The following is a 21,393-nucleotide window of genomic DNA, read 5'->3' as shown; positions in this document are numbered from 1 at the left end:
CAGAGCCCCGGGGTCCCCGGGGAGACTAAAGCTGGGGTCTATTTCTAGTCCCCCAACCAAGACAGGAGCTTTACATCCCCACACACTGAGAGGCCAGAATGGGTCAGACGAGAGTGAGTGTGCTCTGGCTAAGCCCGGCCAACAGCTCTGTTCCCCCGGGGCGGGGACTGGACTTGGCCCTTTGGTTTGACTGCATTTTACTCTTTCCAGCCTGTCTGGCCATTATTCTTGCAGGAGCGCTCAGGACCGAAGGCCCCCTCCTTAGCACCACACATGTCCCATCTCACCCTGTGTCTTCCAGCTTCGCTTGCCATAAATCAGTTGTCAGGACCCCCGACCCTAAAACAGTCACCTAATGATAAATCATGTTTGATTCTAATGGAACCCTCCCGCCAAGACTACTCATCAGAGAGGAAGCTAATTCGCAGGGATATGAAGAGCTTTCTGAAATTAGTTCCAGACGTTTTTTTGTCTTCAATCTGTATGATGGCCGCCCTATTTTTAATTTACTTTTTTAAAAACTACATTGGGACACTAAGTAATCTGGGGGCCCAAAAGACTTTGGAGGCCATGGGAACCTCCCAGGCCCTGGGGGGCAGTGACACCACCGTGCAGATCACCAGTGCCACAAAATGACGGAACTCCACCACTACCTAGTGTTATTAGTGTAGGTTTTGGGAAAGGTCCTTCTTTTCTTAGCTCGTTAGAAAAACAATCACAGCGTCCTATGGACTGGGCCAAAGTGGGCAGACATCAGAATAATATTGCAGGGGGCTGTCCAGCCCAAAGAGGCCCGTCCCAGCAGGACTCCAGGGGACAGGGTCAGAAAGACGCAGCCCACAAGCTGAGCACGGTTGCAGAGGTTTTAGCTTGCTCGCTACATTTGAATTAATTGCCAAAATTTTAAACTCAGGGGAATTCTACAAAAATCTAGGTACCAGCTTTTCTTGAAGACAACAGAAGCTCAGGCCACCCTGAGGCCATCCCCTCTGGCAGTCACCTGCCAAGCACGTGGCTCCAGCTTAGCCCAAGCGCCTCCACCCACCCTGTCAAGGCCCAGATGCAGTGGCCCTTACCCATCACACTTGCACTCCTGGCCTCACGGGCATTTGGGTTCGTTCGTCATCTAACACCACAGTGAAGCTCCTTGGCCTACCAGTTCCCTTCGTGTTTACCTTGACCAGCCCCCAGCTCCTTGCTTCTGCATCTTGACTTCTGCCATGGTCCTGCCCAGACCCCCAAGGGTTGTCTCTCTTCGCTACTCCCCGCCCGCTTCTCCTTCCTACGTTTCCACGCTGCAAGATGGGGTACCTCCGCTTGCCTCAGCTGCCTGGCCCCTCCAAAGCTTCCTTTGACCCTCAGCCCAGCTTGCATGGATGCCCGGGACACATACAGCACTTTCTTGGTCCTGGTTTATAAAGCAGTCTGCCCCAGTAGTCCCATCACACCTCCAATCAACTCCAGACCCCAGCCCACCACTTGAAAATCTGTAGTCCAGGCCAGAGGGCAAAAGGCACAGTCGAGGGCCGAGCAGGCATTCTATGTGGCGGGAGCAGGGGAGCAGGAATGCTCTCGCTCAGGTGCTGTGCGGTGGGCCATTGGTAGGTAGTCCCTGCTGGTCTGGTGCATGAGGGGAGAGGCAGGTTCCCCCAGCGGTCTGTGCCTGGGCAGGGCAACTCCCGAAGTGGGCTGAGGGAGAGCTCTCAGTGATCTCTAAGGAAGGAGGCGGCGCCTTGCAGGGTTAGCAAACCTTTAGAAGATCCTCCTGGTGTTCTTCCTCCTGTCCTAATTTAGGCCCATTTCCTCCTGCCCTACCCTTAGCAGAAATCAACAACAGCAGGGCACTGTGCTATTTTCTAGAAACTTTCCAAAGAGACCTATGGGCCTGCCCAAGACCCTCAGGCGTTGCCCCCATTGGCCTGGGGACAGTCTTTGAGCGATTGCTCTTTGAGAAGAAGTCAGCATCAGTGGGAGTCAGAGAAGAGGGGTAAGCAAACTAGATTGGGGAGCTGCTACCCCCAAATCAGACTGCAAAGACAGGCAGAGGTCATGGCCACCTCTGTGGGCCCAGTGCCAGATAGCTCCACAGAGGCTCAGAGAGGGCTGAAGGACCAAGGCTAAGGAAAATAACAAGGCTGAAACTCCCCATGTCTAATGACATCATGAGCATGACTGCAGAGCTCCCACACACCCTTCTGAGCCTCAGTTTTCCTGTCTGTAAAAAAACTCAATGAAATGACACAAGTGAAACCCACCGGGTGCCTGCCCTCTTCTCATAAATGACCCATTGCTTCTGTTCTCCGCTCCTCCCCAGGCCAGGCCTCCCCTCCCTAGTCCCCATCTTATACCCACACCTCCCTGCTCCTCACTCAGGGCCTTGGCTCTGAAGGGAGATCCCGAGGCCATCTGTAAGGGGGAGCACAGCTGGCGGTGGCGGCTGGCATCCAGGGGGCATGAGGGTGCATTCACCCCAGCACAGCATTCCTCCTTCCTAAGCTTGCACAGGGCCTGGTACTGAAGGGCAGCAGATTCACTCCAGCATGACTGCTGCAGCCACCTGTGTCTCTCGGTGGAAGGGGCAGCCTCAGGAGTATGGAGTTCGGGGATCCAGCTTTGGCTTGGCCATGCCCAGAGCCAGCCAGCCTCGAGCACCTGTTTCCTGTCTGGGGGCACGGGAACCCTCCTGTCCTCCAGGGACCCCGGCCTCCTCATCTCTGCTGGGCAGTCATCTACTACCACTGGTCCTGAGACCTCTTGTCCTGGAGCCTGCAGGGTCCAGTTCAGCTATGCCCCCTCTCAGGGCCGCTCTGGTGGCTTCTTTGCTGCCACCCTCCCCACCCCCAGCACTGTGCTCTCCCTGCCCCCACTACCACCCCCACCTGGTTGCCTAGTCCATGACTGTGAACTTGACCTCTACCCCTGGCTGCCTGGGCCTACAATCCTGCAAAAACCCCTCCAGCCAGCCGGCCCCACCCCTCAGGACTTCCCTGGTGTGGCAGAGTCACCTGTGACACCTGGAGGGACTCCAGTCCAGTGTGTCCCCACCTTCAGCTAACCCCCTTGGAGAAGCCTCCCTGTGGTGCAGGCAGAGGGACACAGAGGCAGCAGCACATTGCAGGGAGCAGAGACACAAAGACAAAAGAAACAAATGATTCCTTAAGAGCCACGGCCAAAACAAATTGCCGCAATTAACACGTGCCACTGCCACGATCTATGGGCTGAAACGTGGCTGGAACGACGCAGAAGCAGAAACCACAGAGAGCGTGTGCTCCAATAAAACGGCAATAAATGGCACGGCTGTGATGGAACTCGTTTCGATTTTGTTCCAAAACCTTGTTTAAGTGCTTTTATTGTTTCTGTGCGAAAGAACACAAATGCTTTTTGAAAATTACTTCAGCATAAGCCTCACCTTCTCCAGAAAGTCTTTCTGATCCCTCCCATCCCTACTCCATGCAGGTCTGTGACCCCCACGATGCCCCCTTATGTTGCCCCCCATGTTGCCATGGTGCCCACACATCCCTGTCACCACCAGTGCCCACACGGCTTCTTCACCCCCAGGGACTGTGCATCGCCTGTCTCCACCCCACCCCAGAACAATGCTCTGTACACAGCAGGCAGCAGGTGACATGGGCCCAATGGAATGACTGTCAAGGTTAAGGGAGAGGCCACGTATGAACATCAAGGGAGGCATGCAGGCTGCTAAGGGGACCCTTGCCGAACAGATGAAATTCTTATTAGAAACAGTCAGTGTTGATTTCTCAAAAAATCTATCAATCAATAAAACAAAAGCATAAAGACATAGAAACACATAAACAGAGAATCATTTTACATGGGAGATGGGGAGTGGTGACTTGGCCTCACAGGGCCATAATCACCCTTTTGGGGTTTTGTCCCACATTAGAAAAGCAGCCCCATAGCAGAGATACGGAAACCATAAAAGGGTAAAAGAAGTTGGGCACAGAGTCAGGACTGGACTGAAGCCCTGGACAGCGCAGGCAACTCTGTAGCAGGTGGGGCAGGAGGGACTTTAGCCGGGAGCACTTGGCCCCCAGCCTAGGCACCAGAGGTCGAGGGGAGACCCTTCCCATTCCCTGAGAGATGGAGTGTGGGTCTCACTTGCAGGGGAGCCTCCTGGGAACCCCTCACATGGGAAGAAGGATGGAGAGAAGGGAGGCCTTTCTCTCCCCCAGCGACCAGCCTAGGGAGGCGAGCCCTCCTTTTCCGCTCTGGCAATATGGCACAAGGGGGGATGATCTGCCAGTTCTCTCTTGAGAGGCTTGGTGGGGAGCACCTGCAGGCCAGCTGGCAGCCCCCCTTCACCCTCTCACAGCCAGCAGGCCAGGGGTGAGGCATGGAGCAGCATCTCCACTGCTTTGAGCGATCATGCGGACTCCAGGTCCACGTAAGGTAAGAAATTGGCTATCAAGGCTCTGAGGCACGTGCTATCTGCGATTTAGTAAATCTCTTCCCACCCCCAAATTTAATTTTTTTAAAAACCTCCCTCCTCAGGAACTCCATTCTCATGTATCCGAATCCACTCGCCAGCTCCCAGCAGAGGGGAGGGCCGCTCTCTTGTGTACAAAGGCCCACCCTAGCGGGGAAGCTCAAGAAGGCATGCCTCTGGGGGCCGTTTTTACTTTGTTTTGCCACTGTAGAGGCCACTCTTGGCAAGGAGCCCTTTTCAGTAAAAGCCATCAGCTGCGGAAGAAGGCAAAGGGCTGAAATAGCATCAGGTGGAGGAGGCGGCCCTGGAGAGAGGCCTGGTTTCCATCCCAGTTCTCCCACCATCTGCCTGTGGCCTCTGCAAGCTACCCAAGCCCTGGGGCCTCCATTTCCTCCCTGCAAAGGGAGCTGCCCTCAGAAGCACTCGGCTTGGTTCTTGGCACGGGGAGGGATTAGCTCTGCACAAACCTGGTAGTTTCACGAGAAGCCGTGTAAGGTAGAGAAGTCGCTGAAGGCATCTCCCTCTCAGAGTCAAAAGGAAACAGAAAGACAGGATCTTGTGTCTCTTCCTCTTTTTAAAAAGGAAATTAGGCCGGGTGTGGTGGCTCACGCCTATAATCCCAGCACTTTGGGAGGCTGAGGTGGGTGGATCACCTGAGATCAGGAGTTTGAGACCAGCCTGAGCAACATGGAGAAACCCCATCTCTACTAAAAATACAAAAATTAAAAACAAACAAACGACACCAAAACACACACACACACACACACACACACACATTAGCTGGACATGGTAGTGCACACCTGTAGTCCCAGCTACTTGGGAGGCTGAGGCAAGAGAATTGCTTGAACCCGGGAGGTGGTGGCAGTGAGCTGATCCAGCCTGGGAGAGAGTGAGACTCGGTCTCGATGAATAAATCAATGGGAAGTCATATCATCACGAGGTCCCCACTTACCCTCGTGACCTCATCTAACCCTAATAACCTTCCAGAGGCCCCATCTCCAAGTATGATCATGTTGGGGAACAGGGTTTCAACACATAAACCTGGGGGAGGCCGGACTCACGCATTCAGTCCATTGCACAATGTATCAAAAATTCAAATCATATTGGGCAAGCCTATACTGCCCGATTGTAAGCAAAGTCTCTGAGGCTGGAGAAATCAAGGTACCCATCAGTGAATACAGGGTATTAAGAAATGCCAAAGCTCACTGCTCAAGTTCATCTCCTGCTGGCCCTGTGGCCCTGCTGCCTGGGCCTAGAACGAACCCACTTCTCCGCAAGGCCTTGTCTTCCTTGAGATTCTCACAGTGTGATCCGAGAAGCATGCTCCACAATTTCTTATCAATTGAACACTAAAACCCCCATCTGGCTACGGGATTCCTAGTTTCTCCTCCTGGATTTTGTGGTTAAACCTTTCTGTCTCCAATGCAATGTAGCAGTGAGCACAGCTCTGGACGCGTGTCCCAAGCCTGAGGTCTAACGCTGCCTCTGCCCCCTCATTTGCTGTGCAGCTTAGGCAAGTCACTTTACCTCTCTGGGCTGGGCTCACCTCATCCATCCAATGGGAGGGTTGAACTGCTCTTTTCTTTTCTTTTTGAGACACAGTCTCACTCTGCCCCCCAGGCTGGAGTGCAGTGGCTCACTGCAGCCTTCGCCTCCCAGGTTCAAGTCATTCTCCTGCCTCAGCCTCCCAAGTAGCTGGGATTACAGGTGTGCACAACCACACCCAGCTAATTTTTTTTTTTTTTCCTGAGATGAAGTTTTGCTCTTGTTGCCCAGGCTGGAGTGCAATGGCGTGATCTCAGCTCACTATAACCTCTGCCTCCCAGGTTCAGGTGATTATCCTGTCTTGGCCTCCCGAGTAGCTGGGATTAGAGGCACCCACCACCACACTTGGCTAATTTTTTGTATTTTTAGTAGAGACAGGTTTTCACCATGTTGGCCAGGCTGGCCTCAAACTCCTGACCTCAAGTGATCTGCCTGCTTTGGCCTCCCAAAGTGCTGGGATTACAGGAGTGAGCCATCGTTCCCAGCTGCTCTTCCCTTTTTACTGTCCTATCACTGGTCTCCCAGTGCCAGCTGAGAGTGTTGGTCCGATCTCTTTTCTTCTAAGCTGGCCACAGAAATGGACCTCAGTTACTCAGCAGCCATTAAAATCTGGTACCAGCCACCATTTAGGCCTCTGGACATCATCCTTGGGCAAAGGGGGTTTTTTCTGTTAGCTTGGGCCTAGCCCTCCCCACTTATATCCTGGACTGTGAAAATGGACTGAGCGGGCGTTAGGGAATTCAGGATGAGCTAGAAAAAAAAAAAAAAATCCTGCTGCAATAAATTGCATCACAGTGGAGATCTCTTTCTACCCAGAAAATTCTGAGCCCAGACAATGGCTCATTTGTTTCAGACAATATTCAATACAACAGAATTCCAGGTCAATAGAAGGATTTCGGCAGGTTCTTAGAGTTGGTAGCAAAAGGATTTAACCCACAGAGAAAAGAGAGCTGTTCAATTATAGATTCCCAGGCGTGAGGGAGGCCTTATTAATAAGGTGTCTGCTGAAAATGCTGCTCCCTCCGTTGGGAGTATCCCACCTAATGACAGTGGGGGACTGATGCACCCAGGGCCCTGACCAGGGAGGACGTTTGAGTAAATATTCCGGCAGAGATGGCTGCTGCTAGAATGGTAAGCAAGCCGGGGAGCAGAGGAAGCGGCCCCTTTCTCCCAGGCCCTCAGATGATACATTTTTATAAACATCCAGGCAGGCAGCCTCTGAAGACTCCTGGGCTTTACAAACACATCTCGTATTCCACAGTCAGCTGAGACCACGCTCTGAGCATGGGCGGTAAGAGGAGCAGGAAGCAGGAGGGGCGGGGAGGGGTCTGGCACCAGCTTTCTAAATTTAACATGCAGTTGCTTTTAGGCCAGTGGATAAAAAATAAATTCCAGTGCTTAAAGCTCTTATCTTTGTTTATCATTTCCCCAAACAGCTAGTGACCTGCACTCTGACTCTTCCAGCGAATCAACGAGATGCACACGAAGACGAGGGATGGGAAATGCAGGAGGGGGCGTGGGGAGGGCAAGTTCATGGCTCTCCACCTTCCCGTGATGTTTATTTGGCCTGGCAGAGTGACCAGGATCTGCTAAGGTCATGAGGCTGTCCCTGGGTGGGTGGGGGTATAGTCATGCTGCATCAGACCAGCCCAGAGGTGGAGGGCACCTCGGGGTCCCTCGTGTCACTCTCCTGTTGATGAGGGACCTATGGATATCCTACAGCGACCTTTTCAGATGCTCCATAACCTCGTGTGAAAAGCTCCGGTGAACCTGGGCTTACTTATTGCGTTGTGAAGTTGTAGTCATTTGAAAATCCTGCCCCACATGGAGTCAGAATCTTTCTTTCTGGGACTGATGCCATGGGGCCTGGCTCCACCCCCACAACTGCATGGCACAGCACTGCCTTCTCCTTGGCCATGGGCTCGCCCTGCAGACGGCTGACGATGCTCTCCTGCCTCCCTTCAGTTTGCTCCGTTCTCCCAAATTCTTTCAGTGTGCCTGGTAGAAGCAGTCTGCCAGTCTCCCCTCGCTCCCTCTCACTCATCCCCTCTCTAACTGCTCATCCTGCGATCCCACTGACTTGGTTTTGGCCTCGTCCCTGCCCCAGTTGACAAATAGAGTGGTGTGTCTTCTTCTTCTCTATTATTATCATTATGATTATTGGCAATCATAGTTCATGCTGCCTCAAACTCCTGGCTCAAGTGATCCTTCCACCTCGGCCTCCCGAGTAGCTGGGATTACAGGTGCATACCACCATGTCTGGCAATTTTTTTTTTAAAAGATGGGGTTTCACTATGTTGTCCAGGCCGGTCTTGATCGCCTGACCTCAAGCAATCCTGCCATCTCAGCCTCCCAAAGTGCTGGGATTACAGGCATGAGCCACCGTGCCAGCCATCAGTGGTCTCTCTTAGTCTTGAATCTCCCAGGCACTGTCCAGGACATCTGAGATGTTGTCCAGGGTCCCTGACTTTCCAGGTGTCCTGCCACCTTCCCCTTGGCAGTAGTTAAGGTTTAATGCTTGGCTCTGTGCTTGTTTTTCTTACCCCCATCCCAGAGGACTCATTCCCCTCTGTGCCGACACCATCTCCCCACCTCTAGGCCAAGCTGCTGATGGTCTCACCCGGGTGGGGTGGTGGAGGGGCCTCCAACAAAATCCTGCAAAAGCTGATCTTCCCCTGGGATATGCTGCCTCACCCATGTGGTCCTCTTTCTTTCTCTCAGCCCCCCAGGACTGAAACCAGGGCATCCCTTTCATCTCTCTTCAATCCCTGACCCATAAAATCCCAAGACCCTCACCTCCCCCGGTAGAGCTTCCTTATGACAGTGATTCTGAAATCCAGGCTGCATGTGACAATCCCTTGGGGGACTTTTAAAGCAATACCAGTTCCTGCACCCCAATCCAGACCAATTAAGTGGACGTGTTTTGGGATGGGCCCCAGCACCAATAGGGAACAGCCAAGATAGAGAGTCACTGCTGATACGGCTTCTCTCTTTCAGCCCCTTTTCCCGTTCTGACTATTGGCCTTGTGATTGGAGCGCCTCACTTTTGCCTGGACAGTTGCAAGAACCTCCTGTCTTATTGACCTATTTCCCACCTCTTTCTACCCCAACCAACCTACATGTCATTGTCAGATCACACAAAGCCATTTTCAGGATGTTACCTTGACTCATCAAAAACCTTCAGTGGCTCCCTATTACCATAAAAATAAATCTGGGAATGAACAAATAAATGGTTTCCCAAATACAGAGTAAGTTCTATATGGCGTGGAACCGTATCTTATCCCCTATCTTTCCCTGCCCTCACCCCACACACTCTGCTAAGCAGAGTAAATAGAGGGAGCCAGGATCTGTGGGGTGAGTGAACAAAAGCATTTTCTCTGCAAATTAAATGCGGTCCACTCACTTCCCAGCGCAGAGAAAGTGGGCTAGGTGATTTAACTATCACTTACTTAGGGGCTTCTTTCTTTCAACATCATATACAGTCAGCTGTGAATGTTCCAAACTAATGGAAAAAACAGAATCCTAAATGTTACCAAACAGGAGATAATTCAAAGACTCGAATCTAGTTGATGTTGGAATGCATTTTTGCTTACGAGTGCTGAGTGCTTGTGTCTGATAATTGGGGCAATTTTTAAAAATTAGGTAATTAGATGTGTTTTATTTGTTCCTATTTTCCCCTCCCCCCATTACACACACACACACACACACACACACACACACATTATATGAATAAATAACTCAGCTCCCAAAACAATGCCCTATTTCTTTCTCTCAGTCCTTTCCTGAAATAGAGATAGTGGTTAGATTTCAGAATATTAGCAAGGGAGGGAGAAGAAATTGGGGAGAAGCCTGCAGTTAGAGTCAATAGAAGAAACTGGGATGTCAACAGGCTGCTTTTCAACTGATTCGCTGTTAAAATTTTAGGCAGTGTGAACAACCTATCTGTCAAACTGTTTGCAATCTCTACTAAAGCTGAACATACACCTCCCTCAGGACCCGGCAGTCCCACTCGCAGACGTACACCCACCAGAAACTGGTACTCTGTTCACCAAAAGCCATAAACAAGAATGTTCGTAAGGCTTTATTCCTAATGGCCCCCAACCTGGGAACAACGCAAATGTCCATTGACAAGGAAAACGATGGATAAACCCGGGCAGCTCACCCAGTGGAGCACTAAATCATGAGGATGAACATACCACAACCACACAACACAGGTGACTGTCACAGACACGCAACTGAGCAAAAGAAGGCAGACCAAAGAGCCTGCCTGGAAAGATTTCATTTATAGGAAGTTCAAGAGGCAAAGGTAATCTCCCGTGTTGGAAGTCAAGACAGTGGTTATTCTTGAGGGGCATGTGACTGGGAGGGGCCACGGGCATGCTTCCAAGTGCTGGTCACACAGGGATGCTTATGGTGTGAAAATTCACTGAGCTCTACGTTTGTGTTTGTGTCATATTTTTCCATATGCATGTTATTCTTCCATAAAATGTACAAGAGGAAAGCCAGGGAGGGAAGGCTGGAGGGAGGGAAGGTAAGCCCAGGTAGGCCCAGCTAATGGAAAAGGCTTGGAATTCGAAGACCTGGATTCAGTTCCAACTCTACCATTAACTGGCCGCGCGATCTGGGACAAGTCACCTCACCTCTCCAAATCTCTGGGTTTTTTTCATCTATAAAATAGACAATAAAAGCTGCCCTACCTACCTCACAGTGTGGTTGTGAGGACCAAATGGTATAATGGATGTAAAAATCCATTGCTGAGCAATAAAGTGCTTCACAAGGCAAAACACTATTATTATTCTAGATCTCTGCAGACAGCAATTTCTGCAACGGGTCAGCACTGTCAGTGAAGCTAGGCCCAGAGCCATCGTGGAGAGGACCGACGCCCCGTGGGTGTGCGTTTTTGTGTGCACGCAGCCTGGTTTATGTTTTTCATTACATGTCTGCACCTAATCCCTTACTGGCCTGGGCCTCAGAGTACAGAAACACCTGGAATCATCCCTGTGTTTTTATGGGACGGGTTCTGTCTCCTTCTAAAGCAGGTATAAAGAGATGCCATGTACACTCTCCTAATTACTTTCTCTCAAGTATGGATGAATTTCAACATCTAAATCTGCCAAATTATTGAAGCTAGCACGGAGGACTTTCTGGGCATGACCAGAGAAGCCAGCAATGTGGATGGAAAGATTTATCACCCCCTCTCGTAACCAAACCTCCATCGTATCTCCCTGCAAGCCTTGAAACTGCTCACTGGACCCACTGAACTCAGACAACAGAGGTATGGGATCTAGAAGGTGAAATGTCAGAGCTCAGAGAATCTTAGCACCCTCCCAGCCTTGCCATAAGAACTCAGGGCTGGCTGGGTGCCATGGCTCATGCCTATAATCCCAGCACTTTGGGAGGCCTAGGTGGGTGAATCACTTGAGGTCAGGAGTTCAAGACCAGCCTGGCCAACATGGTAAAACCCCGTCTCTACTAAAAATACAAAAATTAGCTGGGCATGGTGGTGGGCGCCTGTAATCTCAACTACTTGGGAGGCTGAGGCATGAGACTCGCTTGAACTCGGGAGGTGGAGGTTGCAATGAGCCAAGATCGTGCCACTGCACTCCAGCCTAGGGGATAGAGCAAGACTCTGCCTCCAAAAAAAAAAAAAAAAAAAAAAACCTCAGGGCTTCTCTTGGAAACCAGTTGCAAGGGTGAGGGGCTTTGCCTCTGGTTTATGGTCAGAAGGGCAAAGTGAAGATCACCCCATTTTCCACGGCTTGGTTTCATATTATAATCCCACAGTGCCTGGAGAATCAGAACGAATGGAAATTTTTATTCTTCATATGGCTGTATTGCCCCAAGCTGTCCCTGTGCTTAAGGGATTTCCACCTCCCACTTCTAGAGGGCAAGGGCCAGCATCACTTGGCCCACTTCTTAGCATAAGACCAAGTCTAGTGACAGCTGGATAGGTATAACTACTACAGATGCTGCTGTTCCTATCGCTCTGAAGAACAAAACTGAAGCCACCTTCGCTCCTGTTTCCTTTAACAAAATAGAAAAATGGTAATTTTTCTATTAGGTCCGTGAATCTCCAGGAAAGATCTTTGTGAAGCAATGACATTTTTATTTTCTTTTTCTCATTTATACTGCAGATGACATCTGCACACACACCCAGTGTGTGGAGTATGTGTAGGTGTGTGACTGTGTGTGTGTCTAGCTTTCAGAGAAAATGATACACAAAATGATAAATATAGAAAAGAGATTAATAGGAGAGGGCAATACTAAATGTTATTTCCTACATAAAAGGATTTATCAATAGATTTCCCATAGAGTTAGTTTCCTAAACCATCAGGTTAATCTACTGTATTTCAATGTATTTAAATGTTGCGCCAGGCACAGTGGCTCATGCCTGTGATCCCAGTACTTTAGGAGGCTGAGACTGGAGGATCACTGGAGTCCTGGAACTCAAGACCAGCCTGGGTAACATAGTGAGACATCCCCGCATCTCTACAAACAAACAACAATTAGACAGGCATGGTGGCTTGCACCTGTAGTCCCAGCTACTCTGGAGGCTGAGGCAGAAGGATCGCTTGAGCCCAGGAGTTCAAGGATGCAGTGAGCTATGACGGCACCACTGCACTGTAGCCTGGGCCACAGAGCAAGAAAATAAATAAACACATATTGGTTTCCAGATCCTAAACTATATGATGGAAAGACTAAGAGACCAAGAATCTTAGAAATAAAATTACAAGTTACTGCCCACTGAAAATCAAACAGATATGAAAAAGTCTCCCCCAAAATGAAGAAACTCTGGTTGGAGAATGTAAACCACTAGGTAAATAAATATTCTATTTATTTGCTTTATTTCCATGTTTCCCAATATTTAGTTTTCAATCTTCTAAGAGCGGTAATTTTATAAAATAAGTCCCAGCTGAAATGAATGTGATAGGATTTTAGAATTTCTTTCTGCCTTAACACATCCTATCAGCGTAGTTCAGTACAGACAGCAGAGCGCCTCATGTTGGAACAAGCTTTTCCACCACTGAATGTCTTCAAACAGAAATATCACCTGCTTATGAGGTACCTTCCAGTTGCCAAAGACCTTCATCTTCTTGTTCACCCTACTCTGCAAGATGGCTGGGACAGCATTACAGACGAGGGGGCCTGTTGACACTGCCCTGATGACTGGCCCAAGGCTATGGCTAAGGGTTACAGACCTGGAACAGAACCCTGCCCTTTGCCTCCCTTGTGGGACCCAAGGCCAGGCCAAGGTCAGGGGGAGCGGCTGCGGGGCGGGAGACTTCCTCGTTGGGTGTGGACAGCACAGGTTGATTTTGAGATTTCCCCTCAACTTATTCTCAGTAATTAGGCCTTTGAAACAGGAAGCAGAGAGAACCCTGGGGGACGGCTTTTGGTGTTATCTTTTGGAAACACAGAAGCTTCAGGTGCGTCCTAGCTTGAAATAAGAGAATATTCTGCTCAGTCCCCCACATTTTTGTGACACTCCAGGCCCAGCAGGCCCACCGCGCCCTCACCAGCTGTCGGTAATGTTGGTGCCTGGAGGTGCTGACACAGGACCGGGTATGCCAGGCACCTGTCCTCCAGGCTGTAGTGCAGTGGCGCTATCTCCACTCACCGCAATCTCCACCTCCCAGGTTCAAGCAATTCTCCTGCCTCAGCCTCCCAAGTAGCTGGGATTACAGGCACCTGCCACCACACCTGGCCATTTTTCTATTTTGAGTAGAGATGGGATTTCACCATGTTGCCCAGGCTGGTCTTGAACTCCAGGCCTCAAGTGACATACCTACCTTGGCCTCCCAAAGTGCTGAGATGACAGGCGTTGAGTCACTGTGCCTGGCCGATAAGAACTCTTTTCTAAACATGACCACAATACCATTATCAACTAAGACCAAAATGAACGTTCATTCCTTCAGAGGATCAAATATCCTGCTGGATTCACAATTCCCTGATTGATTCATATTTGTTTCAGGTTGGTTGCAGCAGCCTCTGAACAAGCCCATCCATTTTTCACTGGTTTATTCTCACTCATCCTAAAAATCTCCGCCTGGACGTTGTCACTTCCCCCTGGCAGAGTCCCTGATCCCAAATGTCGGCGATGTGTGTCCTTCGTCTGTTCTCCCATCTCACCCTTATCCACTTGTTTGCATCCTGATAGACTGGAAGCTCCAAGAAGCTGGGACATGTCCATGCATTTTAAAGTTATGTCTCCTGGGCCTAGCACAGTGCCTGGTGACTCATGCTCGCCAATTCCATATGTATTCCCTGAGTATGTAAATGAAGGATCTCATAAAAAGAACTGGTTTTCCACTCCTCATAAGCCCATTCGATAACACTGTACACATCCATGTAATGATTTGTTTAGGAATCTGTTTCCTCAATGGGCAGAGCCTTCTTGGAACCCCAGCACCTGGTCCCACACCTGACCCATCCAAGGTGCCCATTGAGGGACTGCGGAATGAACGAGGACACTTAGAGTAAGTTCTATGTTGAGACGTTGGGTTCACAGGCCTTCCTCTCTGGGCCTCATTTTTCTAGTCTCTGTCACAACGGATGGCTGTGAGGATTTCCAAGATCCTTTCCCGGGACGGGGAGTCCTCATTTAGCGTGCGCTTGCTGCCCTCTGCTGGCAGAATTTGCTCAGGATCGCTCTGTCCCTGCTATTCCTGAAAGCTCCAGGCAAAGCCAGCAACTGTGGGTGGACCAGCCAGTGAGAGGGATAGGGACTTGAGTTTTGTTGTCTCGCTGGTTCGACTAAGACATGGAGGTGTGTGCGTCCCTCCGCCTCATCCGTTCGCTCCTCAGGTGTGGAGAAGCGCTAGGGCAGGTCTCAGACAGACAGAAAGACCTATGCCCCTGCGTGCACATCAGGACAGCCAGGGGCTATAAAAGGAGAGCTGGTGCCCAGGCCCCACCTCAGATCAACACTGGGGAGTAGGGCCCAAGCATCCATCTATATTAAAAATATATAAAAATCTGGCTGTTTCTGGCCAGGCACTGTGGCTCACGCCTGTAATCCCAGCACTTCGGGAGGCTGAGGCAGGCAGATTGCCTGAGGTCAGGAGTTCGAGACCAGCCTGACCAACATGGTGAAACCTCATCTCTACTAAAACTACAAAAATTAGCCAGGCATGGTTGTGGGCACCTGTAATCCCAGCTACTCGGGAGGCTGAGGCAGGAGAATTGCTTGAACCCGGGAAGTGGAGGTTGCGGTGAGCCGAGACCTGGCCATTGCACTCCAGCCTGGGCAACACGAGCAAAACTCCATCTCAAAAACAAAAAAAATCTGGCTGTTTCTTTTTTATTATTAGTATTACACTTTAAGTTCTAGGGTACATGTGCACAATGTGCAGGTTTGTTACATATGAATACATGTTCCATGTTGGTGTGCTGCACCCATTAACCCGTCATTTACATTGCTTATCTCCTAATGCTATCCCTTTCCCCTTCCCCACCCCATGACAGGCCCCGGTGTCTGATATTCCCCATCCTGTGTCCAAGTAATCTCATTGTTCAATTCCCACCTATGAGTGAGAACATGTGGCATTTGGTTTTCTGTTCTTGCGATAGTTTGCTGAGAATGATGGTTTCCAGCTGCATCCACGTCCCTACAAAGGACATGAACACATCCTTTTTTATGGCTGCATAGTATTCCATGGTGTATATGTGCCACATTTCCTTAATCCAGTCTATCATTGATGGACATTTGGGTTGGTTCCAAGTCTTTGCTATTGTGAATAGTGCCACAATAAACATATGTGTGCATGTGTCTTTATAGCAGCATGATTTATAATCCTTTAGGTATATACACGGTAATGGGATGGCTGGGTCAAATGGTATTTCTAGTTCTAGATCCTTGAGGAATCGCCACACTGTCTTCCACAATGGTTGAACTAGTTTGCAGTTCCACCAACAGTGTAAAAGCGTTCCTATTTCTCCACATCCTCTCCAGCACCTGTTGTTTCCTGACTTTTTAATGATTGCCATTCTAACTGGTGTGAGATGGTATCTCATTGTGGTTTTGATTTGCATTTCTCTGATGGCCAGTGATGATAAGCATTTTTTCATGTGCCTGTTGGCTGCATAAATGTCTTCTTTTGAGAAGTGTCTGTTCATATACTTTGTGCACTTTTTGATGGGGTTGTTTGATTTTTTCTTGTAAATTTGTTTGAGTTCTTTGTAGATTCTGGATATTAGCCCTTGTCAGATGGGTAGATTGCAAAAATTTTCTCCCATTCTGTAGGCTGCCTGTTCCCTCTGATGGTAGTTTCTTTTGCTGTGCAGAAGCAAAAGATGAATTAGATCCCATTTGTCAATTTTAGCTTTTGCTGCCATTGCTTTTGGTGTTTTAGACATGAAGTCCTTGCCCATGCCTATGTCCTGAATGGTATTGCCTAGGTCTTCTTCTAGGGTTTTTATGGTTTTAGGTCTAACATTTAAGTCTTTAATCCATCTTGAATTAATTTTAGTATATGTAAGGAAGGGATCCAGTTTCAGTTTTCTACATATGGCTAGCCAGTTTTCCCAGCACCATTTATGAAATAGGGAATCCCTTCCCCATTTCTTGTTTTTGTCAAGTTTGTCAAAGATCAGATGGTTGTAGATGTGTGGTATTATTTTTGAGGGCTCTGTTCTGTTCTGTTGGTCTATATCTCTGTTTTGGTACCAGTACTGTGCTGTTTTGGTTACTGTAGCCTCTCTGTTTTGGTACCAGTACCATGCTCTTTTGGTTACTGTAGCCTTGTAGTATAGTTTGAAGTCAGGTAGCATGATGCCTCCAGCTTTGTTCTTTTGGCTTAGGAATGTCTTGGCAATGCAGGCTCTTTTTCGGTTCCATATGAACTTTAAAGTAGTTTTTTCTAATTCTGTGAAGAAAGTCATTGGTAGCTTGATGGGGATGGCATTGAATCTATAAATTACCTTGGGCAGTATGGCCATTTTCACGATATTGATTCTTCCTATCCATGAGCATGGAATGTTCTTCCATTTGTTTCTGTCCTCCTTTATTTCGTTGAGCAGTGGTTTGTAGTTCTCCTTGAAGAGGTCCTTCACATCCCTTGTAAGTTGGGTTCCTAGGTATTTTATTCTTTTTGAAGCAATTGTGAATGGGAGTTCACTCATGATTTGGCTCTCTGTTTGTCTGTTATTGGTGTATAGGAATGCTTGTGATTTTTGCACATTGATTTTGTATCCTGAGACTTTGCTGAAGTTGCTTATCAGCTTAAGGAGATTTGGGCTGAGATGATGGGGTTTTCCAAATATACAATCATGTCATCTGCAAACAGGGACAATTTGACTTCCTCTTTTCCTAATTGAATATCCTTTCTTTCTTTCTCCTGATTGCCCTGGCCAGAACTTCCAACACTATGTTGAATAGGAGTGGTGAGAGAGGGCATCCCTGTCTTGTGCCAGTTTTCAAAGGGAATGCTTCCAGTTTTTGCTCATTCAGTATGATATTGGCTGTGGGTTTGTCATAAATAGCTCTTATTATTTTGAGATACGTTCCATCAATACTGAATTTATTGAGAGTTTTTATCACGAAGGGTTGTTGAATTTTGTCGAAGGCCTTTTCTGCATCTATAATCATGCGGTTTTTGTCTTTGGTTCTGTTTATATGATGGATTACATTTATTGACTTGTGTATGTTGAACCAAAGCTGGCTGTTTCTAACATGCAGCCACATGGAGAACTGCTGAACCAAGACGATCTTTACATATGTATCTTTTTGTTGTTGTTTTGAGATGGAGTTTTGCTCTTGTTGCCTAGGCTGTGATCTCAGCTCACTGCAACCTCCACCTCCTGATTCAAGCGATTCTCCTGCCTCAGTCTCCAGGGTGGCTGGGATTACAGGCACTCACCACCATGCTCAGCTAATTTTTTGCACTTTTAGTAGAGACGGGGTTTCACCATGTTGGCCAGGCTGATCTTGAACTCCTCACCTCGGGTGATCCACCCACCCGGCCTCCCAAAGTGCTGGGATTACAGGCGTGAGCCACCGCACCTGGCGTATATGTATATCTTGATCTAAAAGCCTAGAAGCACAGTTAAAAAAAAAAAAAAAAAAAGCCCATCTGGGGAAAGAGTAAATAAAGACTTTGATTTTCTAATACAAAATTCCCTTAGCCTATCTTAAAAAGTTTTCTTTCTTTGACAAACCGTGACAGCTTACAAGCCATACAGTTTTCTTTGAGGAACCAACATCATTTACCCATTAGGGATGCTGCTCCCAGATCCAGTTTTTCTTTTTGAGATATAGTTCCCTATTTTTGTGTACCGCACCTCTGTTTCTTGTTTGATGCATGTATATTCCTGCATTTGTTAAGATTCATTTGGTTGCAGACAATGGAATTCAGAATGTCGCTAACTTTAGCCACAAGTGAGAACTTGTTGGAAGGTACCAAGATGCCACCCACAGGACTACCTGCCAGGAGGAGCAGATAGCAAATAGGAACTGGAACTCTATGGGGCACCAAGAAATGGTCTGTCCGTCCTTTGCTTCTGCTTTGCTGTGTATATCTGATTCATTTCTTCTTTCCTGAGGCCAGCTGCTGTTTTCTGCTCATTAATCCACGAGGCCAAATGTGGCCAACAATGGGTCTCCACTTCCCTGTGTTCATTTGCCACCTGCTGGAGAAAAACTTTTTTTTTTTTTGTCCCAGATCCAAATTTCCAGACTGGTCCCTTTGGGCCCGTCAGTCTTGGCCTGCAGGGCTGGCTACAGGATCTGTGAGGCCCAGTGAGAAATAAAAGTGTGGTAGCCTTTATTCCCAGAGCGGGGGGAAGTGTCCATCGTGGGTCAGTGAGCTTCTTCATTTCTTCTGTAGTCTCTTTTTCGACTTGTCATGGTGCTTTTTATTTTCTATTTACTGTCGTTCTAAGAAAACTCTAAATTTTAAATTATTAGCAAGCATTTTACCATTCTTCTTTATATCAAGCAACGCCAGTTTTAAATGTAAATTTCAGAGCATTTAACTCATATGCAGAACCACTGAAATTACACAATTGGTGTTTTGTGACTTGTTGGCCAGAAGAGACAAACACAAACCAAACTTAGGAAGACTGAAAGCAGGAAGAGAGGATGCCTCCAGGTTCACCCAAGGGGGATGCTCTTTCAGGCCTGGACATACTAGATGAGCTGGGGGAGTCCAGACCCTTCCAGGCATCCAAGGGCCCTATCAGTCACCAGTCACATGCACTGAGACCCAGCCAGGGAGGCAGGGTCTAGAGAAATTAGTCCAGATGTCTCCCCTTTCCACAGCCTTCCCCAGCCAGCCACAGCAGACTAACCTCCAAGGATCTCTAAACCTCTGTGCTATGACACACTCAGTACCTGGGCTGGGGGTGGGCAGAGGTTTGCCCCCATCAAGACAGTTCTAACAGGTTTCCTGGTGATGCTGCTGCTGCTGACCTTTGCCCATCCTGGAACTCACTTTGAGAGCTGGCTGAGATCCCAGGCAGGGCAGCCAGTGGCTGCTCCAGGGCTGTGAAGGGCTCCCCCTGCAGATGGAGGAACTAGGCCTCCCAGCACCTGTCCCTGGAACGTTGGCGGCTTCAGAATGGGCTTGCCCTGGAGGCCGGCCTCCTGCTGCTCTGGGAAAAAGAGGGAACAGAAGAAAGCAATCCCTCACCTTGGGGACTCCTCCTGGATTAGCATTATGTAGGTGAAGAAAGTGAGACCATCACCCACCAACCAGATAACTCATTCCACCTCTGTGGGGAAACTGGCAGAGCAGCAAATAAGCTTCCTTAACCCCGGTGCGCCCTCACCCTGCTCATGGGCATATGTGTTCATCTTCAGGCCAAAGAGGGGCAGCCAGGGAGTGACAAGAGTGTCACTCCAGGAGAGTCACCCACGGGGTGTTAGGATCCCCACATCTGCACCCCCTGAAATATAATCAATATTTTCCAACTGTTCCTAATCTGACCTGTGCAAAGGGAATCTCATTCGAACTTGCATTTCTCATCATAGTAATTCATATATCTTCTGTGTTTTGCCTTTTCATATCCGTTGACCATTTTTCTAGCTAGTTGTCTTTTCCTACTGATTGACAGTAGCTCTTTGGTTTTTTGTTAATTCTAATCCCTTATACATGTTGCAAAATTTTTTATTTGCTATTTCACTATTTGTCTTTTAACTTCATAATGTGCCATGACTACCCATGTGACAGGCTCTTTAAGCCTCAGTTTTCTCATCTGAGAGATGGGGAAGTAGCTGCCACACTGGCTTAGTGGAGGATCCAATGAGGGAACATCTATGCTGCACTTGGTCGGCCACATCGTCAGCTCCCAACAAATGCTGGCAGCTGTGGCTGCCGCTGCAGTTTTATAACCAAACTTCTCTGTATTACAAAGACCCCTGAGCCCCACGCTAGCACTGTGAAATGTAAGCACAACAGAACACACTGAATGCCAATCAGATGCAATTTGGGTCATATCGACTTTTCATTTTGTGGGGTTTCTGTTTAAATGTTTGCCAAAGTTGGAAACAAGATTGAAATTTAAGGAAAAGACAAAATGCCATGAGAGTCGGGCTAACACGAACTTCTCCCTTTGTCACGACCCCTCCATCAGATGGTCCCTGAGTTCTGCAGCCTCGAGGAAGGCCTGCCCTATCTGGACATGGTGATTGCAGAGACGCTGAGGATGTACCCACCGGCTTTCAGGTGTGTGGCAGCCCCCTCCCCTGCCCCAGTCCCTACCCCCTAACCTTACTCCATGCCCCACCCTGCAGGTCAGGGCCCTCGTCCATCAGTTACCGCATGTGTTTCTGTAGGGTAACGTCTGAGTCCTGGGTTCCTTTGTATCCCCCAGGACACCTCAGATATCTGGCCCACTTTCCTATAGCTTAACAACCTTCTCAAAGCTTCACTGGCCTTTTCTTAACACTGCCTTCCTCCCCACCCCAAGCCAGCCCTTTGGTCTCCTAGCCTTTCCTGGCTTTTGCCATTTCCCCTGCCTGTTCATTCATTATTCATTCATTCATTCAGCAATTGTTTATTGAGCATCTACTCTGTGCCAAGCACTGGGAAATCAGCTGTATATAAAACAGATAAAAGTCCCTGACCAGTCTTGGAGCTGGCATTCCAGTAGGGGACTGTCTGAGTCCTGGGAGCTCCTTCCTGCCATCCAACACCCCCAGCTGTCCAATCCTGGAGCTCCAACATGACTCACCCTCCAAAACGTCTCATCGCCCCTCAGGACGTCTGTGTTGGGCTTGCCTCACCTGGTCCTCCCTGCCCTCCCTCCCCAGCACTTTGAGCTGTAACTGTACTTCATGTTATATTCTTGGACGCATGTCTGCCACTGCATGGCATTTCACTAATGTACACACCAACCCGCCGATCACACCAAGCTGTGGGTATCCTGAGGGTAAAACCACCTATTGTGCTTCGTTCAAACTCTCC

At 48.7% G+C, this 21,393-nt stretch overlaps 2 protein-coding genes across 22 annotated transcripts in view; both read left to right on the top strand.

Annotated features, from left to right (window-relative positions):
- The window catches only part of NDUFB2 (NADH:ubiquinone oxidoreductase subunit B2), a 1,166,996-nt gene that overhangs the window by 445,433 nt on the left and 700,170 nt on the right, over positions 1-21,393 (top strand). The window lies entirely within an intron of this gene.
- TBXAS1 (thromboxane A synthase 1) overlaps positions 1-21,393 on the top strand; it is a 195,609-nt gene that overhangs the window by 157,786 nt on the left and 16,430 nt on the right. For both annotated transcript variants that reach the window (XM_050782249.1, XM_050782248.1), the window contains exon 10: positions 20,561-20,652. In XM_050782249.1, coding sequence (XP_050638206.1) covers positions 20,561-20,652 — 92 coding nt within the window. The remainder of the gene's footprint in view (positions 1-20,560; positions 20,653-21,393) is intronic.

The sequence above is a fragment of the Macaca thibetana genome, chromosome 3 (assembly GCF_024542745.1).
Source record: "Macaca thibetana thibetana isolate TM-01 chromosome 3, ASM2454274v1, whole genome shotgun sequence".
Taxonomy (NCBI): Eukaryota; Metazoa; Chordata; class Mammalia; order Primates; family Cercopithecidae; genus Macaca; species Macaca thibetana.
This window is presented reverse-complemented; position numbering and strand designations above follow the sequence as displayed.